Source organism: Macaca mulatta, chromosome 16 (assembly GCF_049350105.2).
Source record: "Macaca mulatta isolate MMU2019108-1 chromosome 16, T2T-MMU8v2.0, whole genome shotgun sequence".
Taxonomy (NCBI): Eukaryota; Metazoa; Chordata; class Mammalia; order Primates; family Cercopithecidae; genus Macaca; species Macaca mulatta.
The window spans coordinates 61,949,461-61,975,920 of NC_133421.1; the positions used below are offsets into that span (position 1 = coordinate 61,949,461).

Sequence of the window (26,460 nt, forward strand, 5' to 3'; positions counted from 1 at the left end):
ACAATCTAGAGTGGAAAGAGTGTGGGAAGGAATTACATTTCATTACGGTAAATAAAAGGGGAAAAAATGAAATGTGATTGGACCACCCTCTCTTTCTACCACCTCCTTAATAAAGATGAGGCTGGCCCCAGAATCAGAAACTGCTAAATTCTCAGGGTTAGGAAAGATTTTGTAGTTCTTCCCTTTGTTTGTCCTTAATTGTTGGATCCTTTTCAATTTGTGCAGATTCTACAATTACAGCATCAGCCAGCAGGGGTCAGCAAGGCTCCTTAACTGCTATTAAGCATAGAGCAAGCCTGCTTTTTTCCATTATGAGTATAAATACCAGTGATAGTAACACTCCATGAAACAGCCTAATGAAGATAGTTATCCCAGCAATCTCTGTAATTTTCCTACTCTGTCAAAAGAAGGCCATTCTTCCTATTTCTTGCTCATTCTCCCCACAAAGTGGATAGCAATCATTGTATTTAAAGTTAGGAAGGAATAATTCTAAGCCATTGTCAATGAAGGCAGCATTCTACAAACTTTGTCCTTTAAAATACACACACACACATACAATGTCTGTGGAGCTTTGTCCTTTTGTCAGTCCAGAACTTACTCTGAAACTTGTGTCTGTACTAATATTTTACAGTATGGCTGGAGGGGCCTAACTTTAGCACCACTGAAAGCCAGAGTCACAACTACCTACCTTATTCTCTTCCTATGTATTCCTTAGGCGGTTACTGAAGCTGCCCCTCTTTTAGCTAATTTATTGTTAACCTATAGGAGAAAAGTTCATTTTTAAGGTGCTGCTTAAGGGGTGGGAGAAGTTACACCATGAGTTACTCAGTCTAGCTAGAATATACTTTTTCTGCATGTGACCAGTGTGAGTTACAGTAGTATCTCCATATTGCTTAAGATTTGCACTCCTTTGGTTGACTTACTACTATCTTTTTTTTTTTTTTGAGACAGAGTCTCGCTCTTTCGCCCAGGCTGGAGTGCAGTGGAGCGATCTCAGCTCACTGCAACCTCCGCCCCCCGAGTTCAACGATTCTCCTGCCTCAGCCTCTCAAGTAGCTGGGATTATAGGCACGCGCTACTACGCCTGGCTGATTTTTGTATTATTAGTAGAGATGGGGTTTCACCGTGTTGGCCAGGCTGGTCTCAAACTCCTGACTTCAGGTGAACCACTGCACCTGGCCGACCCACTGCTGTCTACAGGTTAAAACTGGATTTGACTATAAGACCAAGTACATTTTAAAAAGTTATTTTACTGGAGAATAGAGATTTCTGTATATTTCCAAAAGTAGTAAATATTTTTTTTTTTTTTTTTTTTTTTTTTGAGACGGAGTCTCGCTCTGTAGCCCAGGCTGGAGTGCAGTGGCCGGATCTCAGCTCACTGCAAGCTCCGCCTCCCGGGTTCACGCCATTTTCCGGCCTCAGCCTCCCGAGTAGCTGGGACTACAAGCACCCGCCACCTTGCCCGGCTAGTTTTTTGTATTTCTTAGTAGAGACGGGGTTTCACCGTGTTATCCAGGATGGTCTCAATCTCCTGACCTCGTGATCCACCCGTCTCGGCCTCCCAAAGTGCTGGGATTACAGGCTTGAGCCACCGCGCCCAGCCCAAAAGTAGTAAATATTTCTAGGGAGTGAAATGACTGAATTTAACTCAATGCGTGTTGTTCAGCTGTTAGCAAATGGCAGCATGCTTCAGATTCCCATTTCCCTCCCATTCTCTTGGGTCCATTGTTCAAAAACATAGATTATCAGCTTACTCTTCTGCTCCATGGGACTGTGTGGCTCTGGTTTCCTGTTGTTGAGGTTTTGGAGATTTGGGGTGGTGTTTTGTCAGAGATCTCATCAGGTGTCTCCTGCTTGCCTTATGCTACTGCTTCTGTCTAGGACATGCCTAGTAACCTGAAGACAATAGTTTTTGGGGGTTTTTTTGTTTTTTTTTTTAAATGAGACAGAGTCTCGCTGTGTCACCCAGGCTGGAGTGCAGTGGGGTGATCTATGTTCACTACAACCTCCACCTCCCAGGTTCAAGCTATTCTTGTGCCTCAGCCTCCCGAGTAGCTGGAATTACAGGCACACGCCACCATGCCTGGCTAATTTTTGTATTTTTAGTAGCAACGGGGTTTTGCCATGTTGACCAGGCTGGTCTCGAACTCCTGGGCCTGCCCACCTTGGCCTCCCAAAGTGCTGGGATTATAGGCATGAGCTACTGCTCCCGGCCTCAGAGTTTACTCCTAATTCCCTTATAATGTGTATGATTTTCAAATTTTGAAAACATTTTAAAATTTAGAAAAATACAGCTCCCTCATTTCCTACCTCCCAATGTTGAAACATCATTTCAAAGCACCTGGAAGTTGTATGAGGATAGCATTTGGAAGTGTCAGTGTAATTACGATTATGCAAAAATGTGTCCACCTTCATTTGCTCTGGCCAATGCCAGATGTGGTATTTAATCCTATTACAGGCCGGGCGTGGTGGCTCATGCCTGTAATCCCACTTTGGGAGGCTGAGGCAGGTGGATCACCTGAGGTCAGGAGTTCAAGATGAGCCTGGCCAATATCTTTCGTAAAGATGGCAAAACCCCATCTCTACTAAAAATATAAAAATTAGCCGGGCGTGGTGGTGTGCACCTACAATCCTAGCTACTAGGGGAGGCTGAGGCAGGAAAATCGCTTGAACCCAGGAGGCGGAGGTTGTGGTGAGCCGAGATCACGCCACTGTACTCCAGCCTGGGCAACAGAGTGAGACTCCATCTCAAAAAAAAAAAAAAAAAAAAAAAAAAGTCCTATGACAAAGCCAGGATTTCTCCGTGGGTTCTTATCAGCTGGGATATGGCTTTTGGAGGAGTGTGGTATCTTCTCTTCCCTCAGAGAATCTAGATAGCCTCTCTTCCTTCAGAGAATCTAGAGAGTCATGCTTTTGGGGGCCTTGCCCAGATGTTCAGATGTGATCGGTTAAGTCCATTGACCTTACTTTTGACATACACGAATCCCAAGAGGGAATTTTCAACAGGAGAGGATGTCACTCTGAGGATGTCACTTAACATAAAATTGCCAGTAAATGCTGCTTGGGCCACATTTTCGTTGTTCCCTAGCCAATTTTATAAAATTACTATTTTTAAAGCACTATCCCCTGGGTTAGTGCTTAGGATAGACCACCAGCACCTGGTCTCAAAGTCTCTCTTTGCTTTATTCTGCAGGAAAAACTCTGATGAGGCTGACCTGGTCCCTGCCAAGGAAGCCAATGTCAAGTGCCCACAGGTTGTCATATCCTTCTATGAGGAAAGGCTGACGTGGCATTCCTACCCCTCGGAGGATGATGACAAAAAAGATGACAAGAATTAACGCTCCTGAGTACCAGCCCCTGTCACATCTGACTGGGTTTCAAGTGGGAAGGGAAGGAGTTCTACTTGTCTTGACACCATAGAGGTGGCTTGAGAAGATGTCCTTTGAAGAGCCAGTATAGTTTCTGTGCCCTGCAGCAGCCCAAGTGCTTTAAAGCCGTTTCAAGCTGTATAGTTTGCACACCCATCCCAGTGGAGGGGAAAGGGGATAAGTGTTTCAAGGCAACCTTTTCTGCACTTTGCTGAGAAAAGCAAAGGGCCTTCTATGAAGGACAAAACTTGCAGAATTGGGTGTGTGGGAGAGCAAAAAAATACTGTAGATCTTCAAAGAGCATCTCCACAACCCACAGCCTTCTTCCCAATAGTGTTAACTCTGCATTTTTACAGCGTAGCATGTGTGTAGTCTTTGGCTATTACTGGTGTATTATTTGGGGGAGGGATGGGGAGGGGAGAAAGGGAGATGGGTAGCATCACTTTGATTAACATTTGGGGCCTGATAGGGGAAATGGTGAAGCAATGGAAAAGAACAGACAACTAATGATTTGCTTCTATGTCCAGAATATTTTACCTTAAAAAAAAAAAAAAAAAAGTCATTGGCACCATAAATAAGGACTGTGAGAGACTGTTTAAAAGCTGTGAATGTCTGAAACCTATAAGCCAAGGTGTTCCCTGCCTAAACTTATTGCTGTTCCCACAAAGGACTAAGCCAGTTCATAAGTTACCAAAGTTGCCATTTTGGAGATGGAAATTGATGAGGAGGGAGGAAAGTCTTTTATTGGAGAGTATACAGTACAAGCAGATCATTCTGTCTCAGAGGTGCTAATAAAATTAGAAGACCCTTTCTTTTCCAGTAACGAAGTTATAAATATCAGCTTGTTCATCCAAGCCACTGGCTGAGGTGTTAGGGAAGAGGAAGAGGGTGGTAGAGGAGATAAGACAGTAGGGAAAGACAAGGGCCCTTGCTCTTAGTGGGGAAACCTCTTGGAGCCGTTCTCTTTTTTGAGCTTTGAACTCTGAAACCATTGTTGGCTTCAGTCACTGACAGCACAAGTTTCACTGAATTGATCTAAGAGTTTAGTGATTTCAAAAGCCTTGGTCTCAGGAGAAGATTAAACTTCCATATTGGGCAGTGGTTCACTTTAAAACACACACACACACACACAATTTTTTAAGAAATCCTAAGAAGTAACTGATACCCAAAATGCTCTGTCTTGAGTCATGAGATCCATCAGTTTTTGATATTGTCTAGACTTGCATCTAGAGCTACATTGTAAAATCCTTTTAGGCATGTGTTAGATTTCTGTGTAAACTTTGTTTAAATGTAAACTTCATACTACACTGTCAGTTTTTGTCTTAATAAAACTATAGATTTATAATCCCTGATTTCTGTCTTAAGTCTTACCAGGAACTCTTCTTGCCTTATAGGTTCAGCCTGTTGGAAATGGCTTCCTCACTTGGATGGTTTTATTTCTTGAACACTGTAGGCTTGAAAATCTAGTGTCTGGCCTGAATCTTTAAGTGGTCGCACCATATTAATTTAGTAAATACTTAATAGGCATTTATCAGGTGCTGCAGAGATTGTAAAGATGGTCGCATCATGCTGTCTTCAGTATTGCCAAAAGTTTATTGAGCACTCTGACCTGACAGCACTTCCAAACTATGGTACATTTGGAAACATGGGTTTTTAAGTTAGGTTTAGATCCTGCCTCTGGTATGTAATAGATTATATGACCTAAAATCTACTTCACCAAAATTTTCCAGGAATTGGCCCCGTGTTTGAGCACTGACTTAAAATGTCATTTTTTGCCTATGATTTTTTTTTTCCTTTGTGAGACAGGGTCTTGCACTGTCACCCAGGCTGGAGTACAGTGGTGTGATCTCGGCTCACCACAACCTCTGTCTCCTGGGTTCAAGCGATTCTCTTACCTCAGCCTCCTGAGTAGCTGGGACTACAGGCGTGTGCCACCACACCTGGCTAATTTTTAAATTTTTTTAGTAGAGACTGGGTTTTGCCATGTTGGCCAGGCTGGTCTTGCACTCCTATCCTCAGGTGATCCACCTGCCTCAGCCTCCCAAAGTGCTGGGATTACAGACGTGAGCTACTGTGTCTGGCCTTGGACTTGTCTTTTTTTTTTTTTTTTTTTTTGAGACAGAGCCTTGGTCTGTCGCCAGGCTGGAGTGCAGTGGCGCAATCTCAGCTCACTGCAACCTCCGCCTCCTGGGTTCAAGCGATTCCCCTGCCTCATCCTCCTGAGCAGCTGGGACTACAGGCGTGCGCCACCACACCCGGCTTTTTTTTTTTTTTTTTTTTGAGACAGAGTCTTGGTCTGTCGCCAGGCTGGAGTGCAGTGGCGCAATCTCAGCTCACTGCAACCTCCGCCTCCTGGGTTCAAGCGATTCCCCTGCCTCATCCTCCTGAGCAGCTGGGACTACAGGCGTGCGCCACCACACCCGGCTAATTTTTTGTATTTTAGTGGAGACAGGGTTTTACCATGTTGGCCAGGATGGTCTCGATCTCCTGACCTCGTGATCCACCCACCTCGGCCTTCCAAAGTGCTAGGATTACAGGAATGAGCCACCACACCCGGCTGACTTGTCATTTCTGTAACGGAAATGGGATTTCCACTGAGATCAAATCAGTGTAACAGTTGAGTACTACTCACTCGTGCAAAGCATTTGTTTAAAATAAACTGATGTGTAGATACTTTTTTCAGAAAGCCGCCTCAGGAAAGTTCTCAGGAGACATAAATGGACCTTGGGAGCCTTACTGAAGGTCTGGGTCACAGGCCTTCCTGCACAGAGGTCTGAGTGTGTGCCCTGGTGGTGATTGGCAGTAGCACAGCCATTGGTAGCTAATTAAGGGAGTTTAAGTGGAGGTGTTCTGGTTCTGTTCTGCACCATCGGATGCACTGAAATGAAACTACAGCCTTGGTTTGTATCCCAAATGGACTGCTAGTCAACTTTGGCCTTAACCTTTGGAACTGACTGACTTGTCATTTGTGGCATTCCTGAGCTGTTGTAAAAACTGTATCATTCTCCCCCAGAGAAAACAGTAATACTGATATGCATGCAGTGAAAACTGAGTTGAAGCTAGATAGTCACAATTTTGTTATTTTCAAAAGCCAGTTAGCATATTACTAGATCAATGGTTTAAGGATCAACTTTTTTGATTGTTGAGACCACAAATGCAAACTGCTACAAATATAAATAGGCACAACAAATAAGTCAGCTTGAGAAAGTATTCAGAGAATATTTCTTTGTTTTTTGTTTGTTTGTTCTTTTGAGACAAAGTCTCGCTGTCACCCAGGCTGGAGTACAGTGGCACCATCTTGGCTCACTGCAGCCTCCGCCTCCTGGGTTCAAGCGATTCTTCTGCTTCAGCCTCCCAAGTAGCTGGGACTACAGGCATGCCCCACCACACCTGGCTAATTTTTGTATTTTTGGTAGAGATGGGGTTTCATCATGTTGGCCAGGCTGGTCTTGAACCCCTGACCTCAAGTGATCCATCTGCCTTGGCTTCCCAAAGTGCTGGGATTATAGGAGTGAACCACCACTCGCAGCCAAAGAGTATTTCTTCAGGCAGTGGAAAAACATGTTTGTTGGACGGTTTCCATGAAATTGCACCATCATAGACCTCCTGCCGAGGCATTAAAGAGGCAATAAATTATCTCAGTTACTATTAGAAAAGGGGAGCTTGCTAATATTGTGACATCATTATTACCTGAGGTGTCTTGTACTGGTAGAGCCAGTAAAACAAAAATCTTGCTCCTCCATTGCCTTAAGTTTCTATTTAATATTGTAAATGGATAGAATAATGATCACAGAAACACTCTAGACAGTGCTGAGGAATAATTGTTCCTGCATTTAATATCGTTTGAAAATTTTGATGACCAATTTTAAGTAATTTTTAGCAATTAAATTTTTATTTTTTGCGGGGGGAGAGAGATGGTCTCTGTCACCTAGTCTAGAGTGCAGTGGTGCTACCACGGCTCACGGCAGCCTCATCCTCCTGGGCTAAAGAGATCTCCCACCTCAGCCTCCTGAGTAGCTAGGACTACAGGTGTGTGCTGTAATGCCCAGCTAATTCTTTTTTTTTTTTTTTTTTTTTTTTTAACTTTTAGTAGAGATGGGGGTCTCACAATGTTGCCCAAGCTGGTCTCGAACTCCTGGGCTCAAGCAGTCCTGTCTCTGTCTCTCAAAGTGTTAGAATTACAGGTGTAAGCCACCGCACCTCGCCTAATTAAATTTTTAAATACCTATTTTCAGATATGACCTTATATTCCAGAACTCTCAATTCTGTGGTGGTCATAGACTTGGCTCAATTTGATCTTAAACTTTCGCCATTTGGGGTTTGTCTGTGTGCTTGGCACATCTTTATGGACTGTGGCATTGGGAATCTGCATTATAAAGCAATTATTTCTCATAGTAAAAGGGAAAATGATGGCTCAGATTAATGTGCAAGTTGGGTCTTCTGATGAAGATATGTCCTCATTTATAATTTAAAGCTGATAGAACTGAACTAAGTCCAGGCTCAGTATTAGCATTCAACTTAATAAAGGAGTCTTGGCTTTCAGCAGTAGGAAACTGATCAGGGAGAGGCATCCTAGTGTTTTGGTGTGGGATTACAGGAGTTTGTTAGAGGAGAGCCTAAGATCCCAAGACAACTTGTCAGTCTGTGGATCTGCATATCACCTTGTTTTGACGATGTCCAGCACTGAGGTTTTTTCCCCAAAAGTTACTGCTTTCCTATCTAGTATGTGAAGTTTAAAGTTACTTGTCTCTTTTATGGATGACTTAATTGACCTTGGCCTTGTATGTTTACTGTTGAATAAACTGCTGAATGTTGAAAGCAAATGAAATGTGAAACAAAACCATCCTGCTGGGATGAAAAGCACAGTTGGCCCTGCTTTGTGGGGGCAAGCAGAGCAGTGCCTTTTAAAGGCTTTTTTTTTTTTTTTTCCCTTAGGCTAATGAGGTGGCAAAAGTGAGGGAAGGCTGAATATCAAGTTTAGAATAGGTGCTGACAATTCAGCTTCTATAGTTTTTGGTTGTATTAAATAACCTGTTTTAAAATATACCAGGGGCACAACTGGGTCTGCCTTGTGACCTTGTTGGTTTGTATGGTGGTTTGTGATAGTACCAAAGCCACTGTTTACCCCAAATGGATTTTTAAATCCTAGCTGACTTTGACCAAGCCTGCCCTTTTTGCTATTTGCATAGTTAGGGTCAGGCTGGGCAACTTTGAGGCCTGGCTTTGGGACACTAGCCCATTGCTTCAATTACTGCTTTAGCCCCTAACTGAGAATTGGAAAGTTCAAGTCAATTGTATTAGCCCAGTTACACTTGTGTTTGACACAAAAGGCAGAATGCCAACTCCTTGGTCTATTCTCCACCTCTCCCCAAGTGAACTAGATTTTTTGTTTCCTTAGTTGAAGAGCATCTAGAATTAAGTAAAAAATACTGTGCAACCTATCTCCATTCTGCAGTTTAAGTTAGGCTAGAAAAGAAGCAGCTTTTAAGACTGGGCGCAGTGGCTCACACCTGTAATCCCAGTACTTTGGAGGCCGAGGCGGACAGATTGCTTGAACTCAGGAATTCAAGACCAGTCTAGATAACATGGTGAAACCCTGTCTCTACTAAAAATACAAAAATTAGCCGGGCATGGTGGTGCACGCCTGTATGCCAGCTACCAGGAGGCTGAGGTGGAAGACTAGCTTGAGCCTAGAGGCAGTTTTACAGTGAGCCAAGATCACGCCACTGCACTCTGGCGTGGGTGACAAAGCTAGACCCTGTCTCCAAAAAAAAAAAACCAAAACAGCTTTAAGACCTTTGTTGGTATGGTGTATTCAAAAAGGAAGACACAGACTTCTATCCAGCTAATTTTTGAAAACAGCCCTCTTTTGCAAGGTACCAGATTCTCACACTACTCCAGAGACAATATGTGTACTAAATTCTGTTTCTCAGCTAATTCAGGCAGACACGAAGTGAACAGAACAAGGACTAGAACTTGTAGTGTTAAGTTTCACACATACCCCATAGTCCCCAAATGCTCATTCTCCACTCCAAAGTTCAGAGCCAGAGGCAAGGAAGATGATTGACTTCAGTGTAATACAGTAAAGGTAAAAAGAAAGGTTATTTTGGTATACTGACAAAATGACAAGTTGAAGGTTTGTGGGTCCCTTTCACTTAACAGAGGAGAATCTGTGATAGAAAAGGCTTAACTACTCATGATCATGAAGCACATGGGTTTTGCTACAGAATTTCTATACTTGGCTGGGAAAATGACTCAGAAGCAGACACCAATCTAGTACCTGTGTTTGTATACATATGGTACATCAATATGGAAACAGGCTTTTTGCTGTCCACCTGTTCACCACGGTGTGCCCTAAACTATATTTAGTGTGAGCTTCTAAAGTTGTTGCTCTTGGTCAGTGCCTACAGGATGAGGTAGGTAGTGGACCTGAGGATACTGGGGATGTTTTTTTCCATAAGGAACTGTTTGCCAAGCAAACGTGAAGAGGGGCAGCAAGATTTGGTTTAGCTGGGGGTTATAAAAGCAGAGATGAGGCCAGCTTGACAAGGCTCTATGGAAGCTAACTCCCTGTTCACCAGACTAATTATTACTCAGCTTTCCCCAGTAAGGGTGGGGAAATGTCAGCTATGGAGGCCAGTCTTGATGACACTGAAGCATGTCTCTAGATCACGATTTTCCCTCTATAGTTCACTATTCTATTTTTATTGATACTGAAACAGCCCCACCTTCATTGGTGAGATCTGTGCAGGGCAGAGGTTGAAAATATGGGTCTATTTCCATCTCCTTAACATGAGTAAGATGTGAGAAAAAATCAGTTTGAATGAAGCCTACAACTGCTGAAGTCAAGACAAAGCTTTCCCACACCCACCCAAGTCAGTCAGCCTGAAGAGTTTGGTCCGTTTGTTAAGCCTAAGTCCTGTTGGTCTCCCAGCCTTCCACCAGGACCTCTTCTCACTTCCTGCCATAGGTAGATAGCTAGTAGTAGCAGCCCTTCCACGGGCCTTACTTGAGTCCTCCTATCTTCCTGCCAGAAAGAGGCTGGAACACCCACTCTACCTGCCAACAGAAAGAGGTCAGCCCCACAGCAGTGCTGACCAACTTGGCCCCATGCCCCAGCTAATCATCATGATCCTAGACAAAACTATACATCTCTCTAATGGTGGAGGGGCTGCTAACAAAAATATTCCTTTTTTTTTGAGACGGAGTCTTGCTTTGTCACACAGGCTGGAGTGCAATGGCATGATCTTGATTCACTGCAATCTCCGCCTCCCAGGTTCAAGCAATTCTCCTGCCTCAGCCTCCCGAGTAGCTGGGATTACAGGCGAGTGCCACCACGCCCAGCTAATTTTTGTATTTTTAGTGGAGATGGGGTTTCACCATGTTGGCCAGGCTGTTCTCGAACTCTCGACCTCGTGATCCGCCTGTCTCGGCCTCCCAAAGTGCCAGGATTACAGGCGTGAGCCACCATGCCCAGCCAACAAAAATATTCTTACTCGGACCAGGGACAACACTAGCAACAGGATTAAGAGGAATTTTTCAAATCTCTTAAGTCTTTTAAGTTAAAAAAAGGTTGCAAAATAAGGTAAAAGTTATAGCCTAATTACTGAACAAAAATACACAGTCATGTGCTGCATATTTCATCAATGACAGATCACGTATATGATTATGGTCCGATAAGATTATAATACCCTATTTATACTGTACTTTTTTTTTTTTTTTTTGAGTCAGGGTCTTACTCTGTCACCCAGGCTATCACCAGGCTGGAGTGCAGTTGCATAGTCTTGTTGCGGGTACAGGCATTGAGTTACTGCACCCAGCCTATACTGTGCCTTTTCTATGTTTAGATACACAAGTACTTATCATTGTATTTCAGCTGCCTATAGTATTCAGTATAGCAACATGCTGTACAGGTTTGTAGCCTAGGAGCAATAGGCTGTATAGCACATAGGCTAGCTGTGTAGTGGGCACTACCATTTAAGTTTGTGTGAGTACACCCTGACAAAATTGTCTAACAAGGCATTTCTCAGAATGTATGTTGGCCGTTAAACAACACATGACTGTATATACATTTCTAGGAAGGGTACAAGAATATTAAAACTAAATTTTACTTTTCACAGTTTACCCTTCTATATATAATTTGTGTTTAATTACCGGTATGAGTGTTTTTCAGACTTTTTTTTTTGAGATGGGAGTTTTGCTCTTGTTGTCCAGGCTGGAGTGCAATGGCACGCTCTCCAGCTCACTGCAACCTCCACCTCCTGGGTTCAAGCAATTCTCCTGCCTCAGTCGCCGAGTAGCTGGGATTACAGGTGCCCACCACTACACCCGGCTAATTTTTGTATTCTTAGTAGAGACAGTTCCACCATGTTGGTTGGGCTGGTCTTTGAACTCCTGACCTCAGGTGATCCATCTGCCTCGGCCTCCCAAAGTGCTGGGATTACAGACGTGAGCCGCCGACCAGGCCTTAAACTAACTTTTATTTTTGTTTTTTTCACCCCTTTACGTATCTTGGTTTTATCTGGCTTACAGACAGTAGTCAATTCCTAATTAGGAAAGAGTTCTTGTTTGATACAACCAAACCTTTCCAACGGAGACTGGGGAGTTGGGGAGAAGCTCTTATAAACTGAAACATAAGAAATCATCATTATTCTTAGAATTCTACTCCACTCCTTAGTACAACTCTAAACATCACTAAAGTAGTATCACTAAAGGACTGAGCTGAACCAGGTTACAGGGTAGTATCCAAGAGTTTGAGATCACAGCTTCCATTAAGGGAATCATAGCTTCTACTCCTAAACCCTGCCCAATAATCTCATAGAAGCCAGGCACAATGGCTCACGCCTGTACTCCTAGCACTTTGGGAGGCTGAGGCAGGCGAATCACTTGATGCCAGGAGTTTGAGACCAGCCTGGGCAACATAACAAAACCTTGTCTCTACAAAAATTAGCCAGGTGTGGTGGCGTGCGCCCGTAGTCCCAGCTATTCAGGAGGTTGAGGTGGGAAGATGGCTTGAGCCCGGTGGAAGTTGCAGTGAGCCGAGATCACGTCACTGCACTCCAGCCTGGGAGACATAGCGAGACCCTGCCAATAAAAAGACTGCCGAGTGAGTGTTCATTCTTCCAGCATCTACTGAACACCTGCCCTAACTAACATGGGCATGTGGAAGTTTCAGCATCCATGCAGAGACCTTGAAACATTACAGCTCTTCATAGGGTGGGTAGTTGAGCAGTTTGAGGGAAAGGAGATTCTAGTACCCTCAGCTGGGGAGGTTTCCTAGTGTCCTAAACCCTGGCCTCCTGCTTCTCTTTAGTGGCCCTTCTCCTGGTTACACAGTAGTGCTTGTCACGTTAGTCGCTGCCATGGATTTCTCAGGTTTTCAACATCATGACTACACTCCAATGCTCTGCACCCCTTTGGCAGGTGAGGCCATTAGAGAAATAACAGCAGTTTAAAAATGTAGTTTGTAGCAGGTGGACAGGTAAAGAGCTGGGTTAAATGACACCTCCACCTATCCTAGCTGTGTAAGACTGAAAGAACTCTGAATCCTTCCTGAGAGGATTGAACCAGCTAACCCTATGAAGTACATGGTGCCTGATGCCTGCCCCCAAGGTTTAATACAGTATTTAAGATTTGCCTTTTAAAGTTCCCCATTGTCAACCTCCTCAGTTCTCCACCCATCTTCCCATGTGAACTCTGCCTTAGCCACACAATGGCCAGTCCTCCCTACAATGAGTCCATTTCCTTTATTCTCAATTTAAATTCAAAGTGGGGAAAAATTGCACTTGAGAATGAATCATCCATTTTATTTTATTTTGTCATGTGCTCAACAGCATCTCTCTCTCCCCTCTCCCTGGCAGGTCACAGAGATAAATTAAAAATAAAATCTACAAGGAAAATAATTTATAAAAGCACTCCCAGGTTCACACCTTCTATCCCTACTGCTCAGTTAGGCACCCCCTAACTGGGAATCAGTGCTTCCCCCCACCCCCATTTCACTCCTGCTTGTCTGGGGCAGATGGTACTCCAGAGCCAGACAGGGGTGAGGGCAGCAGTGGCAAACAGTTAAAAATAAAGACATTGTGGTCCTGGAACCATCTGGCCACCTTGGCACTCCCATGTCTGCCTCCCCCAGGCAGCCCTCCAGGAGCCTATGCTAACCTGGGGCTGTGGAGGGAGAAGCTGCCTGTGGCTGAGAGCTTGTGTGTTTAGGGGGGTGTGCTCTCAGCCCGTCACATGCACTTCTCAATCTTCTAAAAAGAAACCCAAAAAAGAAAGCAGACGACGACCTCGGGACAGAGGAGAAAAATCCCAAATCTTCACACAGTTACACGGAGTCTTTATGGCAAAGAGAACATTTAGCAGCTTTGAATATTGGGGCATCTCCTTTTTACTCAACACAAGCATTCTAGACCCTATAAGTGAAAGAGGGCACAAGCCCTAAAAAAATCAAAGCGCAAGAAATTCTAAGAGGACTAGTTTTTTTTGTTGTTGCTGGATTGTGTAATTTTTTGTGTTTTCCCAGTGATAAGCCCAGTTATTGGTAGGCAGAGGCCCGAGGGAAGGGTGACTCCCCAGTGTTGTGCTGAATCCTGCCTGGAGGCTGCTGCACTAGATCCTCCATCATTCCTCTGCCTCACAGCAGTCCCAGAAGAGGAAGGCTGCAGGCCCAGTTCCCGGAGCACTGCCAGCACCCTACCCCAGCTTACAGAAGAGCTCAGGAAGTCTGTGAGGGGTGGGGAACACAAACACTGAACCCAGGGAGGATGGCATTCACATGCAGGCTCTGATGGAGACAATGGGAGCCTCAGCTCAGGGGTGGCTGGAGCACAGAGGGAGATGGAGTGGCAAGGCAGTGAATGACATGCGTGATGTTGGGGCTGCTGCAACATGGGGCCACGTGACCCTTTCCAGTTCACTCTACCCTTTGACCCTAAATCTCCAAGCCAGTGTTGGGGCCCAGTGGCTCCATTTGATTGAAACGTTATGGCCGATGATATCCAAGAGCTCCCCTTCAGGGATGCCAAAATGCAAGGAGCAGAAAGAGTTAACACCGCCCCTCCCCAACCCCACCCTGTGTCTGTGTAACCCCCAGGGGTGAAATGGGGTTTATCACACCAGTGACCTAGGCCCACCAGTCACTCCAACCTGCTGCCTGGAATCCTGGCCAGAGCCAACCTTAACCTTCCCTCTGATTTTCTTCTCGCTTTGATTTTTTTTGGGGGGGTGTTTCCTTCCTTCCTTTCTTTCTTTCCCTCCTTCCTGAAATGAGACTTTCTGCCACCTTCCCTTCCTCTCACAGGTCCATTCCTTCCCCTCTGTTGGCCTTTGCTCCACATAGCTCCTCTACCTCCAGCAACTCCACCATCACCCTTGCCTCACAGGAAAGGGGTAGGGTAAGGACCCTGTCCATCCAAATGGTCTGGCCACTTCCACTCCAACCGAGTGGAGCTGAGCCAGCCAGTGCCTGCCTCTTCCTGTACACTGACCCGCAGTCATCCCATCTGAGAAGATATATTGGATAAGAAGGCATTTAAGTCCCCGCTGTAGGTCCAGGTCCAGGTCCAGGTCCAGCCTTTCTCCAGTTTCGGTCTTGGTGGGCATCAAACCCCCTTCCTCCCCAGGATCACTTTCTCCGGTCCTTTGGCTTCCTCTCCTGCCGCCGGGCCTGCTGGTCGGCCATCGTGCGGGGGATGAGGAGGACACTGCCGTCCCCGGCGTACTGGAGCGCATACTGACTAGGCGAGTAGGGTCGCCCATTCTCATCCCGCAGCCGCCCAAACACCTCCTGGTACAGGCTCTGGACCTTCTGCTTCATCTGTCGCAGGGAGCGCAGGAACTCCACTTTCTCCCGCAGCAGCCGAGCTTTGTCGCGCTGCAGGTCCTCCACATCACGCTCCAGATTCAGGATGGTGTCCAGCTTGCGCTTGCGGCAATTCTGCGCCGCCATCTTGTTCTTGCCCCGGCGCCGGATATCTCGGATGAGGCTCAGCTGGGCTTCACTCAGCTGATATTTGGACAGCAGCTCGTTGAACTCCTCCACAGGCAGGTTGATGATTTTGTCATTGGTGAAAGGGATCTTCATGGCTCGGGCTCGGTGCTCATCCCGGCTCATCTGCTTGTCCAGGAAGTCAGCCTGCTTCTCCTTGCTGCCTTTCTTGAGGGCACTGGGTGGTGGCAGGTCGGCTGAGTCCAGGGCACTGGGGGCCATGTTGTATGTGTGGTTGTGGCCCACGTGCTCCAGGTAGGGCAGGCATGAGAGCTGAGCTGGATCCTGGTAGCTCATGCGGCAGAACTTGGAATACTCAGGCTGGTAGCCCACAGCACCCTCGGCCTCTTCCAGATCCAGGGTCTCAGAGTCAGAGCTGTAGCCAACCGCACCTTCCTCAGAAAAGGAGGAAGAGGCAGAGGAAGAAGCAGAGGAAGAAGAGGAAGAAGAGGAGGAAGAAGAGGAAGAACTGCCTTCAGAGCTGCTTAGGGAAGAAGGGCTATGGCTCGAGTCTAAGGAAAGGCCTGAGTCAGAGTCAAATTCCTCCTCCAGCTGGGAGGCCTGCACAGGGTTAAAGCCTTCTTCAATGGCCAGGTCCATTAGGCTGATCTCATCCAACATGGCTTCATCTAACAGACCCCCCAAAGGGTCAGGCAGCTCTGGGCCTGCTGTGTCATTGGCTGTGCCATTGAGCTGGGGTGGAAAGAAGAGCCCTGTCAGGTTGGTGGAGCCGAAGGTGGAGTTGAGGCTGGTGGAATTGCTGGGGGCCAACGGGAGCAGCGTGGAGCTACTGGCCACAGGCAGGCTTTCCACCTCAGGGCTGAAGAGTAAGAAGTCCTGGCTGCAGCCCCCCAGGGACGCCTGATGCAGGCTGACATTCTGATTGATGGGAGTGTTGGGGGCAAGGCTGTAGTTGGTGCTCAGTGGGTCTCCAGGAGGGGCATTGTACAGGATTTCACTTGCTGATGTGTTCACTTCCATGGCCTGGGAGGGGGAGAAGAGCACCACTGTTCACTAGGAACTGACTCCCTCCCCTGGGGCTCACACACTGCAGGCACCCAACAGAGGCACAGCTGCATGGGTGTAAAGGCAAAAGACTATAAACCAAAGCCCACAGTGTCAGCTCCTGACCCAGCTTCATCCACCAGGCCTGGCAGAGATGGGTTCTTCCATGTGGGCTCCACCCTAATACAGGACTGATCAGCTTTTCCTCATGTTTGGCCAGACTCCCCTATCTTGGAGGGAGAGGAAGAAAACACTACCTTGTTACTGCAAAATCAACACAGTGAAAAGAACACCCAGACTTCGGTCAGAAAACCTAGCTGCACCACTTGCTGTGTAACCATGGGCACATCATTTAACCTCTCTGAGCTTCAATTTCCTCACCTTTGAAATAAAGGCTGACTAGATGACTGTGAGGGCCAAGTGAGCGAACGATGGCTGTGAAGCACCATGTGAATGTCAGCTATTATTAACGCAGAACCTTGGAAGCATTCAGTCAAGTGCCTATCTGCCTGAAGGAAAGGAAGAAGGCACACCCAGGAGGCAGGCCCTGATTTGGAAGGCTGAGTCCTGAGTTTTATTTAAGCCAAACCCTACCTGTCTTCACCTCCCTTGCCCCAAGGACACACCTGGACAGGTTTCCTCTCATTGTCCCCACTTTTCTATGGATCAGAGAAAGTATTACACTTTCTCTCCTCAGAGATGGAAAAGCAACTGAGTGCTAAGACATGCTGTGCAAAATCCAATAGGTTTGTGCCCGGTTCCGACAATCCTACCTGCATTTCCATGATGGACATGAGATCTTGCCACTGCTGTTCCAAATCAAATGGTGACTCTGTCCCGGTCAGAAGAGGAGACAAGAGGTTGTTCTGAAGAGCTGGGGGCTCACTCTCAGTAGGCACTGCTTCTGTTATGCTGGAAATGTCTGCTGGAAACTAGGGCAAAACACAGAGGCTTTAACAAGGGGGAAGGAAAGACCTTGTGCTTTCCTCCCAGAGATTACCACCTGGAGTCTGTTTCTGTTCTTCCTTCCTCTGCATTTACCCCCAGCAGCCAGAACAAGAGCTGGCCCCTCAGCCATGGAGGGACACACCAGATACAGGCTGCCCTGCTCATTTGGTGGGCTCTCACTGGAGTCCTCCTCACCTCAGCATTCTCCCCAAAGGGGCAGGTGGCTTCCAGCAGCCTAAGGCACTCTTCCAGGGACAGGGCCGTCTGGTCCTCCCCACTAGGCACCTGTGGCAACAGGAACTGTTAAGTCTGACTGATCTGAGCCTTGGCTGCCTGGGGCTGAAGCTTCTTTCCCAGAATGGCTGAAGGCCTGCAGTCTCCCTCCCATTCCCAGGCTAATGGCTGGCCCGGAGTCCCAAACTCCCAGGAACAACAGAAAGGAAAGTGAAAGAGTCCTAAAGCAAGCAGGAAGATGCTAGATGCTCTGCCTCCCTTGCATTGTCTGTTGCCAAGGCCCGGCCCTTCTGCATCTGCTGCTTTCCACTCCCCCTTCCAAGGCTCAGCCACTGTGACTTATAGACCCCAACCCAAAATAGAAATTCAGGTCCACCCCACAACCTGTCTTCTCTAAGGGAAGTTTCTGGAAGAACTCCAGCCTGGTTTGTGTCAGGGAAGGGAAGTAGGGACAAAAAGAGAGCCCAGTGAGCAGGGGCGACGGTACCTGTGCAGGGAAGCTCTCCCCAGTCTCTCCATCCACTAGCAGGTTCCGTGCCAGAGCTTCCGCGCCCTCGCCTGCCCAGGTGTCCTGCTCGCCTCCATCTCGCAACTCCTTTTCCACATCCTGCTCCTTCTGGCGATGACTATAGTCAAAAACCTCACGCCCAGCCCCCAGATCAATATCCTGTCGCCAAAGGATGTCAATCAGATCTATGTCCTGAAAGACAAATCACATGACTTTAGCTCTGAGGTCCCAGGGTCCCTTCTCTGTCCTGCCCCTCAGAGTTCCCTCCTAGTGTCACCCCAGTTAGTCGTGGGTGGGGCCCCTCCCAGCTCTTTACCTGCTAGCCTTACCCCCTGGTCCCTCTGCACCAGCAAATGTTCATTCATCTACTTCCAGACACTATCCCCTTCCCACAAAAAAAAAAAAAAGAGCCACTAGCAAAACCATTAACGTGACTATCACCATAAGGGTGGGAAGGATTAGGGTCTGGACCAAGACACACCCAGCCAAAAGGCAGGGCCGCCTCACCCCTACATAAGAAAGAAGGGGAACATCAGGAGACACCTCTAGCTTTGGAGATTGGACCCCTTAAAACTTGGTTTGGAGGAAGCTGGCCATGGCAAGCAAGAGCAAATTATCATGCAGAATTACTTAGCAGTGACCAGGCTTGCATCAGCCTGTGGTGCCATTTCATTTGCATAAAGGGGTGGGGTGGGCTGGAGAGGAAAATCCCTGCATTTCCAACCACCTGATGCAACCAATGACAACGCCATGCTGTCTACAGCCCTTCCTATAGCCATTCCCTATTCCCCGGCTGGCAGCAAGAGTAAGGCTGAACACCTACAACTCCTCAAGCCCAGGCTCACCTCAAGACTCATCCCCGCCAGAATTCCCTCTCAGCTGATCCTAGCTGCTGCCTCCATTCCAGGGAGGCTCAGGCAGTCAGATGATCCCCAGGGGGGCACCACACCCCTGCTCGGGCCAGCCTCACTGTGTCCCCTCACACCAGTGCTCTCCCTTCCTCACCATACCCCAGGACTCACCAAATCCCCATCAGTCAACCCACTCAAGGACGTAACCCCCATCACTGCTCAGCTACAGCTGCCACCTTGGGCACCAAAAATGCTTCCCTCCGGCTCTACCGTGGTGGCTCATGAACAGTTGCTGCACCAACTGCCACCCCCACTGCTAACAGCATAGAACCCCAATAAATGGAGCTATTTGGGCTTCCTATACCCGGCACCCCCCTGTAGTCGAGCCCTCCCCACAAGCCTGAAGAAACCCTAAAGTGTTGCCTTCCATCCAGGGGTTAAAATGCAGACACACACTTTCCAGAAAACAATTTCCTTAGATCAGACCCACCTCCCTACCTCTAAGCCGGTATTCCTCTCCCATTAACCCTCCCTGACCCTAAGACCTCCCAGACATACTACTTTAGTCTCCCCACATACACCAACCTGAACAGAAGCCCTGGACCCAGGAACAGAGGGGGGCTGGGCCACCCGGTGACCAGCCAGCAAAGAGTTAAGGGGCCGGCTGCCTTTGGCATTGCCCCCACCACTGTGAGAGCTGCGGTCCAGGCGGGTCATGGTCTGCGAGATGAGCCCCAGGGCAGCCGGTGCCGGGAAGCCGGACAGGGGGCTGCAAGGAGCTCTTGGCTTTCAGGGAGCACACCAGGCTGGAAGGGTGGCCCCTTGCTAGCTCCGAGGGGCCTGAGAAGGGTGCCCCGCCCGTGCTGCTGCCTGGGCGGCCCAGCCCAGCCCCCTTCCTCCATCCTTGAGCAGCCCCCTCCCACCTCACAACCCCAGTTCCACTCAGGCGCCCAGCTGCCCCCACCCTGAGCTCACCGCAGAGGCTGCAGTGAGATGGGACTCCCACCCCATGCTCCGTGCTCAAGCTGCAGAGGAAAGCAAGCTCCCTGGGCCTATCCTCCCGCTCCTCCCCCCCACGCCCCCCAAACTTGTTACCTAGGCTGCAGCAAGGAGCCAATCCCCTCCCCCTCCCACCCCGCAGGTCACTGCTGAGGCTGCAGAGAGCCAATCCCCTCCCCCAGGTCAGCAGCTGGGCTGCGGAAAGAGCCAATCCCCTCCCACTGTCGTTACCTAGGCTGCGCCGAGAGCCAATCTCCTCCCCCAAGTCTCCGCTGGAGATGCGGAAGGAGCCAATCCCCTCCCACCGCCTGTTACCTAGCTGCAGACGGGAGCCAATCTCTGCATCAGGGCAGCTGGAGAAGCTGCCGCAAGGAACCAGCCCATCCCTGGGCCGCCTCCGTCTCCTTGAGGAGATGCGCCCAGGGGCGGGCAGCCCCACCCAGCCCAGTCAGCTGGGGTGGCGCAGTGAGAGCCCTGGGGGAAGGGGTGCCACTCTCCTCCCTCCTGTCGCATCTTGCTCATCCAGCCCACTCAGGACTGGGCAGACACTCCTCCCGCAGATTCTCTGGGAATCTAAATTATTTGCTGGAAGTGGAAGGAGTTACCCCATTCCTCAGGAAGGCAGTGGCCAGTTCTCAAGGCCAGGGATCACAAGTCAGGCTGGGCAGGAACCCAGGGCACCCAGGCCCACCATAAGTCGTAAGTTTTGTCACCCCAAAATAGGCCAGACTACGGAAAAGGGGAAGGCCATTTTGCCCACGTGCAGCAATGTCACAGTGCCGGCCAAGCCTAGCCCCAAGCAAGAGGAGGGGAGACACAACCCTGAAGCCCCACACTTAGGGAGACAGGTGCTCCGCTTTCTCCTGGCCACAAATGTCCCCCACTCCCTTTTCACCCTGGCTTTACTCAAGAGCATTCTCTGCCTGATACCTGGCCCACATCTCATCCAAGCAGGAAAGAAGCCCCTCACAGACCCAGTATCACAATTCAGACTCCCTGGATTGGCTTCTCCAGGGGAAATTTAGCTCCCTCCCCACTGCTGCTCCCCTGGAGCCTAAGGTCAGGTCAGAGAGACAGTATGTTCTCTCTGGTCACAGTCTGCTCCTAGCCTGGAAAGAGCTGTAAACAGGCCACCCCCCTGCTCTGGGCAGGATGCCAATCTCAAGGGGAATCCTATCCCTGACAAGGGCCTAGGCTATGGCTGTCCACAGAGCAAGCCTGGCAGCGGGGGAGCACTTCCACCCCAGGGATAATACCGGTTCCAGCAGTGCCTGTCACATGCTCTGGACCTGGGTATTTTTATCCCTGAGTTGCTGAGGAAATGTTGTTCTAGACACATAATAATCCTCCCTTCCCCCATACCCAGCCTGGGCCCCTAATGCTGACCCACCCCACCTCCCAAAGGGAGTTGTAAAGGCCTGAGATGAAAAGCACAACCTTCACAAGGGCCAAGAAATAGAGGAAAGCAGGGTCAAAGTCCCATCCCATTCCACCCCAACCCACCCAATAATATCCAAAACATCCCATCCCATCCCAGCAGGAACAGATATGGAGCTACCCCTGCAAGGTTTCCAGGAGCAAACCCAGTTCCACCCACCCCTGGGGGAGCTACCCTGGGGGAGGAGCATGGAGCAGAGACTGGGAAGCATACTTCAGAACACTGTGCCAAGATTGGAGCCCACTTGAAGGAAAGGGAAACGGGAAGCAGAAAAGAGGTGAAGTTCCAAGTGGCCCTGTAAGAAGCTAAAATAAGAGGCCCTGAAAGGTAAGAAATGTTCCTGGCTCCTGCGCTCAGATAATCCTAGTCCCTCTCAAAGCAGGTCCAGTATGAGCCATTCGAGCACAGAGCAGTGTGTCTCAATCCCTGCACTACTGACACTTGGCATCAGACAAATCAGTTGTTTGAAGGTGTCCTGTGTCATTCAGGATGTTAACCAGCATCCTTGGCCTCTACCCACTAGGTGCCAGTAGCACCCCTGCCCCAAGATGTGACAACCAAAACTGTTTCAAGATATTGCCACTTGCACCCTCGGGGACAAAATCACCCCCAGTTGAGGACCACTGGCCTAAAACAAGCCATACTCTTTGACAGTCACTAACAGTCAGATAACTAAGCTCAGGAAAAGGCTACAAAGGAGGGAAGGAGGGAAAACATGGTCTGACCTGGCAGGCAGAGGAGCCCATTTCTGCAGCATCTGTAAAACTTTTTACATTCCTCCACATGCCACCTCCAAAAACCCAATCGGGCTTCCTCCTTCCCTAATGGCCAGGGGAGTGCAGTGGGCCTTTTTCCCAACTACTTAAGGCTGGGGGGCAAGCAAAAGTCATACAAACCCAGAGTTCAAAGCAATCTTATGTTGGTGAGGCGGGGCAGCAGCAGCCATTCACATCTTAAAAGGCAAAGAACTGCATCGTTTTCTGCCCAGAACAGTATGTCAGCCATGTGAGAAGAGCTAAGGATCTCTTCTGACAGCTCAAAGCAAGTTGACTTGGGCAGCAGAATGCAGTTTCTCTTCTACCTCCCAGGCTTCTCTTCCCTACTCCCTGCAGTGGGCCTTTAGAGCAAAGAATGGAAGCCTTGGCCCTCTCCTGCCCAAGAGTAACTATCCAAATCTACCCTTTGGCTCAGGCCCAGGAGGTCTCAATTATCAGGACAATACAACAACAGGCCTGACCACAAAGGAGAACTTCAGGGTATGTCTGTGTTCTGATGTGTGGGGAGATACAAGGCAAGAGTCCATAAAGTATTTGTGTCTTAGCAACAGATGTACACTGCATCAAAGCCCATCACAACATGATCCTCCCCCACCCCAGGCCTCCAGCAGTCATGCCGAAATCCAAGCAGTCAACACCCTGGCATGTGTAGGAACCTCCCACTGCCCTGACAGTACATTTAGAGGTAGGTCAATGGTTCAACACAGGGAAATGCTCCCAGCCCCCAATCCTAAAGTCAGACAGTTCAGCCCATCCCTACCCAAGAACAGTGCCTGAGGCCCTGCTGAAATCTGTCTGACTCTTTACAGGGCTCTGTGTTCTGACCACAATCGTTCTGGACGAGCCCACCCCCAAACCCCAGGCCCCCCACACCCACCACAGGTCCACTAACCTCTTTGGTTAAGTCTCCACTGACTGGAGGGGCTACAGCCCCCAAATCCTCCAAATCTTCACCGAATCCCTGCTCCGTTTCGCTTTCTCGCACCCCGTTGTCTGGGCCTGTCACATCTTGGAGGCCACTGGAACTCTCGAGGGCGAGGCCTGAGTTGGGCTGACTGCCAGAGACAGACCCCTCTGGATCTCGGTGAACCAGCCAGGCATTTACCTCAGTGGTTGGCACCTGGAACCTGTCCAGGGCCCTCACCTGACTGAGGAGCCGCCGGGCAGTGAAGTAATTGTCCAGGTCTATGCTCTTGGGGTGGATACCATAGCCATCCAAGGTATTCCTCAGGTTGTGGAACTGGGTCTGAGTATAGGCAGAACTGGGCCCCAGGATGATCTCCCGGAGCGGGGGGAGCTGTGAGGTCAGGTAAGTATCCACGTCCACCCGTACCCCAATCAAACTCAGCAGAATGGTGAACTGGAGAAGTCCTTCCGTTAAGTATTTCTTCAGAGAAAGCATTGCTGAAGGACCAGAATGTTTATGCTTTTTGGTTTTTAAATCTTCCAAAAGACAAATCAAGGCCACTGCTCTGCCGCTCCAGCCAGCAGGTTACCCTCCTCAGTGCCAAACCCCGTATCCCACCCTGGCAGAACACAAGGGCTGAGCTCCCTGATGGCCCCAGAGGAAAGCACACCCTGTGGAGCCAAGGCCAAGGCCACACTCCAGACCACATTCACTTTTCCCTTCTTGACACCTCACCTCTGAAAGCACAACTGTTCCTAACCCAGTCCAGGCCCTCAAGGGCCCACGTGACTTACTGTCTCCACAGTCCACATACAGTCACTTCCTCACTCACATTAGTTGTCCTCTCTGTAGATTCCACTGCAGGCTGTTCTCAGGAACAGCTGATGGATTTTTTTTTTTTCCTTCTCCCTCCTAAGGTTTATTTTCTTTGGCTGGAGCTACAGGCCTTTCGTCTTGGGTCAGAGTGTCCCGCCTCCTCCACACTTACCAGGGGGGTTTCCAGAGAAACCTGAAATGGGAATCACAAAAGCAACAAGATGAGATTCCATACTTTTCACATCATGATCAGGGTAGGAAAACCTTCACAGTAGAAGGCAGAAAACACATTCAAAGTACACTTTCACTTTTTTTTTTTTTTTGAGACAGTCTCACTCTGTCGCCCAGGCTGGAGTGCAGTGGTGTGATCTCTGCTCACTGCAACCTCCACCTTCCGGGTTCAAGCGGTTCTCCTGCCTCAGCCTCCCAAGTATCTGGGATTACGGCGCCTGCCACCATGCCTAGCTAATTTTTGTGTTTTTAGAAGAGTTGGGGTTTCACCATGTTGGCCAGACTGGTCTTGAGCTCCTGACCTCAGGTGATCTGCCCACCTGGGCCCCGCGAAGTGCTGGGATTACAGGCGTGAGCCACAGTGCCTGGCCTAAAGGCCACTTTTATAGGAAGAAAGGACTACTTACACTCTCAGAAAAAAAACCCAAAATATAGCAACCGATCATAGAAGAACTATAAAAGGTACTGATCACAAAGGATCTCAGATACTTAATATTAAATGTGCAATATCCTAAAATGTAGCTTGGTTTGGATAAGCAGACAATAACTAGGTCATCCAAAATATCTTACACCTTTGTTTTATTTACCAGCCCTCCTCCCCCGCTACAGGTGCATTACCCAGCTTCTATTTTCATATGAGAAGCCCATTTCCTGTCTTAAAAGTAAAGCTGAATTTTCACCTCTCAGGAGAAAACCACCTATAACAGTTATCTTTTCCAGTTCAAAAAGGCAAGATTATTAAACAGTGAGAGTGTGGAAGGACAAAAGGACAATGTTCAGGTCACCACTTCACCCAGAAGAAGAACGCCTTTTGTTTTCTGAACTTTGAAATCTGATTTCCCTTTCCTATCCTCACATCTTAAAAAAAAAAAAAAAAAAAAAAAGGAAAAGGGCCGAGGCTTGTAATCCCAGCACTTTGGGAGGCCAAGGAGGGCGAATCACCCAAGGTCAGGAGTTCGAGACAAGCCTGAACAACATGGAGAAGCCCTATCTCTACTAAAAATACAAAAATTAGCCGGGCGTGGTGGCGCATGCCTGTAATCCCAGCTACTAGGGAGGCTGAGGCAAGAGAATCGCTTGAACCCAGGAGGCGAGGTTGTGGTGGGCCGAGATCGCGCCACTGCACTCCAGCCTGGGCAACAAGAGCGAAACTCCATCTCAAAAAAAAGAAAAAAGAAAGAAAAAAAGAAAAGGAAAGAAAAAAAGGAGGAGAAGGATGGTGGGGGGCCTACTACGCAAGACTATTCCGTCCAGGATTTGCATAGGCAGGTTTTATTTTCATTCATATGACCTTCTGAGCCAAAGCAGAAGGATATGGCCACGTTCTCTAGCCAGACCGCCCAGTGCCGAGGAGGTAAATCTGTTTCTGGTCTCCACTTTTGAGCTTCCATTAATCTCACAAACCAAGACATACCCCCTCTCCTCTCCGGCGTTGTGACCCATCTACCAACTTCATTCTACAGGGGGAGAGCGATCTATACGTACACAGCGTACGTGTACACACACACACTCACACTCCCTCTCTCTGGTCAGAGTAAACACAATTGCGACCCAGAATTCCTGCTTACGCTACCCTCCCGTTCTCACGCAATTTATTACTAAAACCTCCCAGGAGCCTAAGTTCGAGAAATCGGATAAAGTCCCTTAAAAATCGAGTTAGGGGCAGGGGCCCTGGCCTGAGGCTGGTCCCACCCTGCCCGGATACCCGAGTCCGGCTGAGACCAAGTCGCCATGCCCACTCTCGGCGCCGGAGCTTCTAGCCTCCTGGGGCGGCCAGCGAACAAGTGCTACTTCCCCGGCCTTGACCCACCCTTACAACAAACCCCACCCCGCCCTCCGTCCCGATGGCCCCACCCCACTCCCAAGTCCGGGCCTCACACCACGCCTTCTCGTGCCCTCAACCCTGCCCAGTCCATCCCATCCCGGAGCCAGCTTTCCTCTCGGCCCCGCGCGCGGCCCCTCCCTGTCAGGCCCAGGGCCGGGCTCTGGCGGGAACCCTGCTCGGCCCCCGCCTCCTGCGCCTCAGCACCATCCCGTCGCCCGTCGCCCCATAAGCCTCGGCCCCGCGGCGCTGCACCCCTCCCTTCTAGGAAAGGAATGTGCCCGATACCCGCTGCTTAGCTCGGCGTCCGCCGCTGCCGCCACAGCAGGCCCTAAGCCCGAGTCCCGGCCTCGCCGCCGCCACCGGCCGGCCTAGAGCTCCGAGCCTCCGCTTCCCTCCCCGCCCCCTCCTGCCACCGCACTCGGAAACCCGCCCGCCGCAGGCACCCTAGGAACAGTTTCTCCAATCAACGAGCCGAGACCGGGGCCGTCGACGGATGTCCCTCTGATTGGCAGCAGAGAGGGCCCAATGGCTGAGTGCACCTCCTCATCTCCGGACCCGATTTCCC

The 26,460-nt window shown here is 49.0% G+C and overlaps 2 protein-coding genes, 2 long non-coding RNA genes and 1 other non-coding gene across 35 annotated transcripts in view; 2 read left to right on the forward strand and 3 right to left on the reverse strand.

The window, feature by feature from the left end:
• Positions 1-4,713, forward strand: part of CBX1 (chromobox 1) — a 43,353-nt gene extending 38,640 nt beyond the window's left edge. For all 9 annotated transcript variants that reach the window (XR_013406621.1, XR_013406619.1, XR_013406620.1 and 6 more), the window contains one exon: positions 3,194-4,713. Coding sequence is in view for 6 of the 9 variants with exons in the window: in XM_015119398.3 (XP_014974884.1) it covers positions 3,194-3,338 (145 nt within the window). In the remaining 3 variants the exon portion in view is untranslated. The remainder of the gene's footprint in view (positions 1-3,193) is intronic.
• On the reverse strand, positions 4,090-10,360 carry LOC144335638 (uncharacterized). The gene is made up of 2 exons (XR_013406633.1): positions 9,808-10,360; positions 4,090-5,339 (listed from the first exon to the last, which is right to left on the reverse strand). It is a non-coding gene; the product is annotated as an uncharacterized LOC144335638 (long non-coding RNA).
• LOC144335629 (uncharacterized) lies at positions 5,137-8,330 on the forward strand. Its single transcript, XR_013406624.1, has 2 exons — positions 5,137-5,520; positions 5,687-8,330. It is a non-coding gene; the product is annotated as an uncharacterized LOC144335629 (long non-coding RNA).
• A 2,800-nt stretch (positions 10,361-13,160) lies between the features above and the next one.
• On the reverse strand, positions 13,161-26,292 carry NFE2L1 (NFE2 like bZIP transcription factor 1). Of its 23 annotated transcripts, none has more exons than XM_077968572.1 (6): positions 26,185-26,281; positions 23,009-24,032; positions 18,032-18,211; positions 17,506-17,595; positions 17,136-17,294; positions 13,161-16,341 (listed from the first exon to the last, which is right to left on the reverse strand). In XM_077968572.1, the coding sequence occupies exons 2-6, from the start codon at positions 23,516-23,518 to the stop codon at positions 14,995-14,997; spliced, it is 2,286 nt and encodes a 761-aa protein (XP_077824698.1). In that variant the 5' UTR covers positions 23,519-24,032; positions 26,185-26,281; the 3' UTR covers positions 13,161-14,994.
• Positions 26,217-26,279, reverse strand: MIR7167 (microRNA mir-7167). Its single transcript, NR_128343.1, has one exon. It is a non-coding gene; the product is annotated as a microRNA mir-7167 (primary transcript).
• Positions 26,293-26,460: the final 168 nt, after the last annotated feature.

Coding starts and splice junctions, on each gene's coding strand:
- NFE2L1 (XM_077968567.1), bottom strand. CDS start 23,518: ATGCTTTCTCTGAAGAAATACTTAACGGAAGGACTTCTCCAGTTCACC. Junction 18,245..23,008: donor GTGGAGACTTAACCAAAGAG/GTTAGTGGACCT, acceptor TTTGTCTTTCAG/GACATAGATCTGATTGACAT. Junction 16,342..17,135: donor TGTCCATCATGGAAATGCAG/GTAGGATTGTCG, acceptor TCCCCCTCCCAG/GCCATGGAAGTGAACACATC.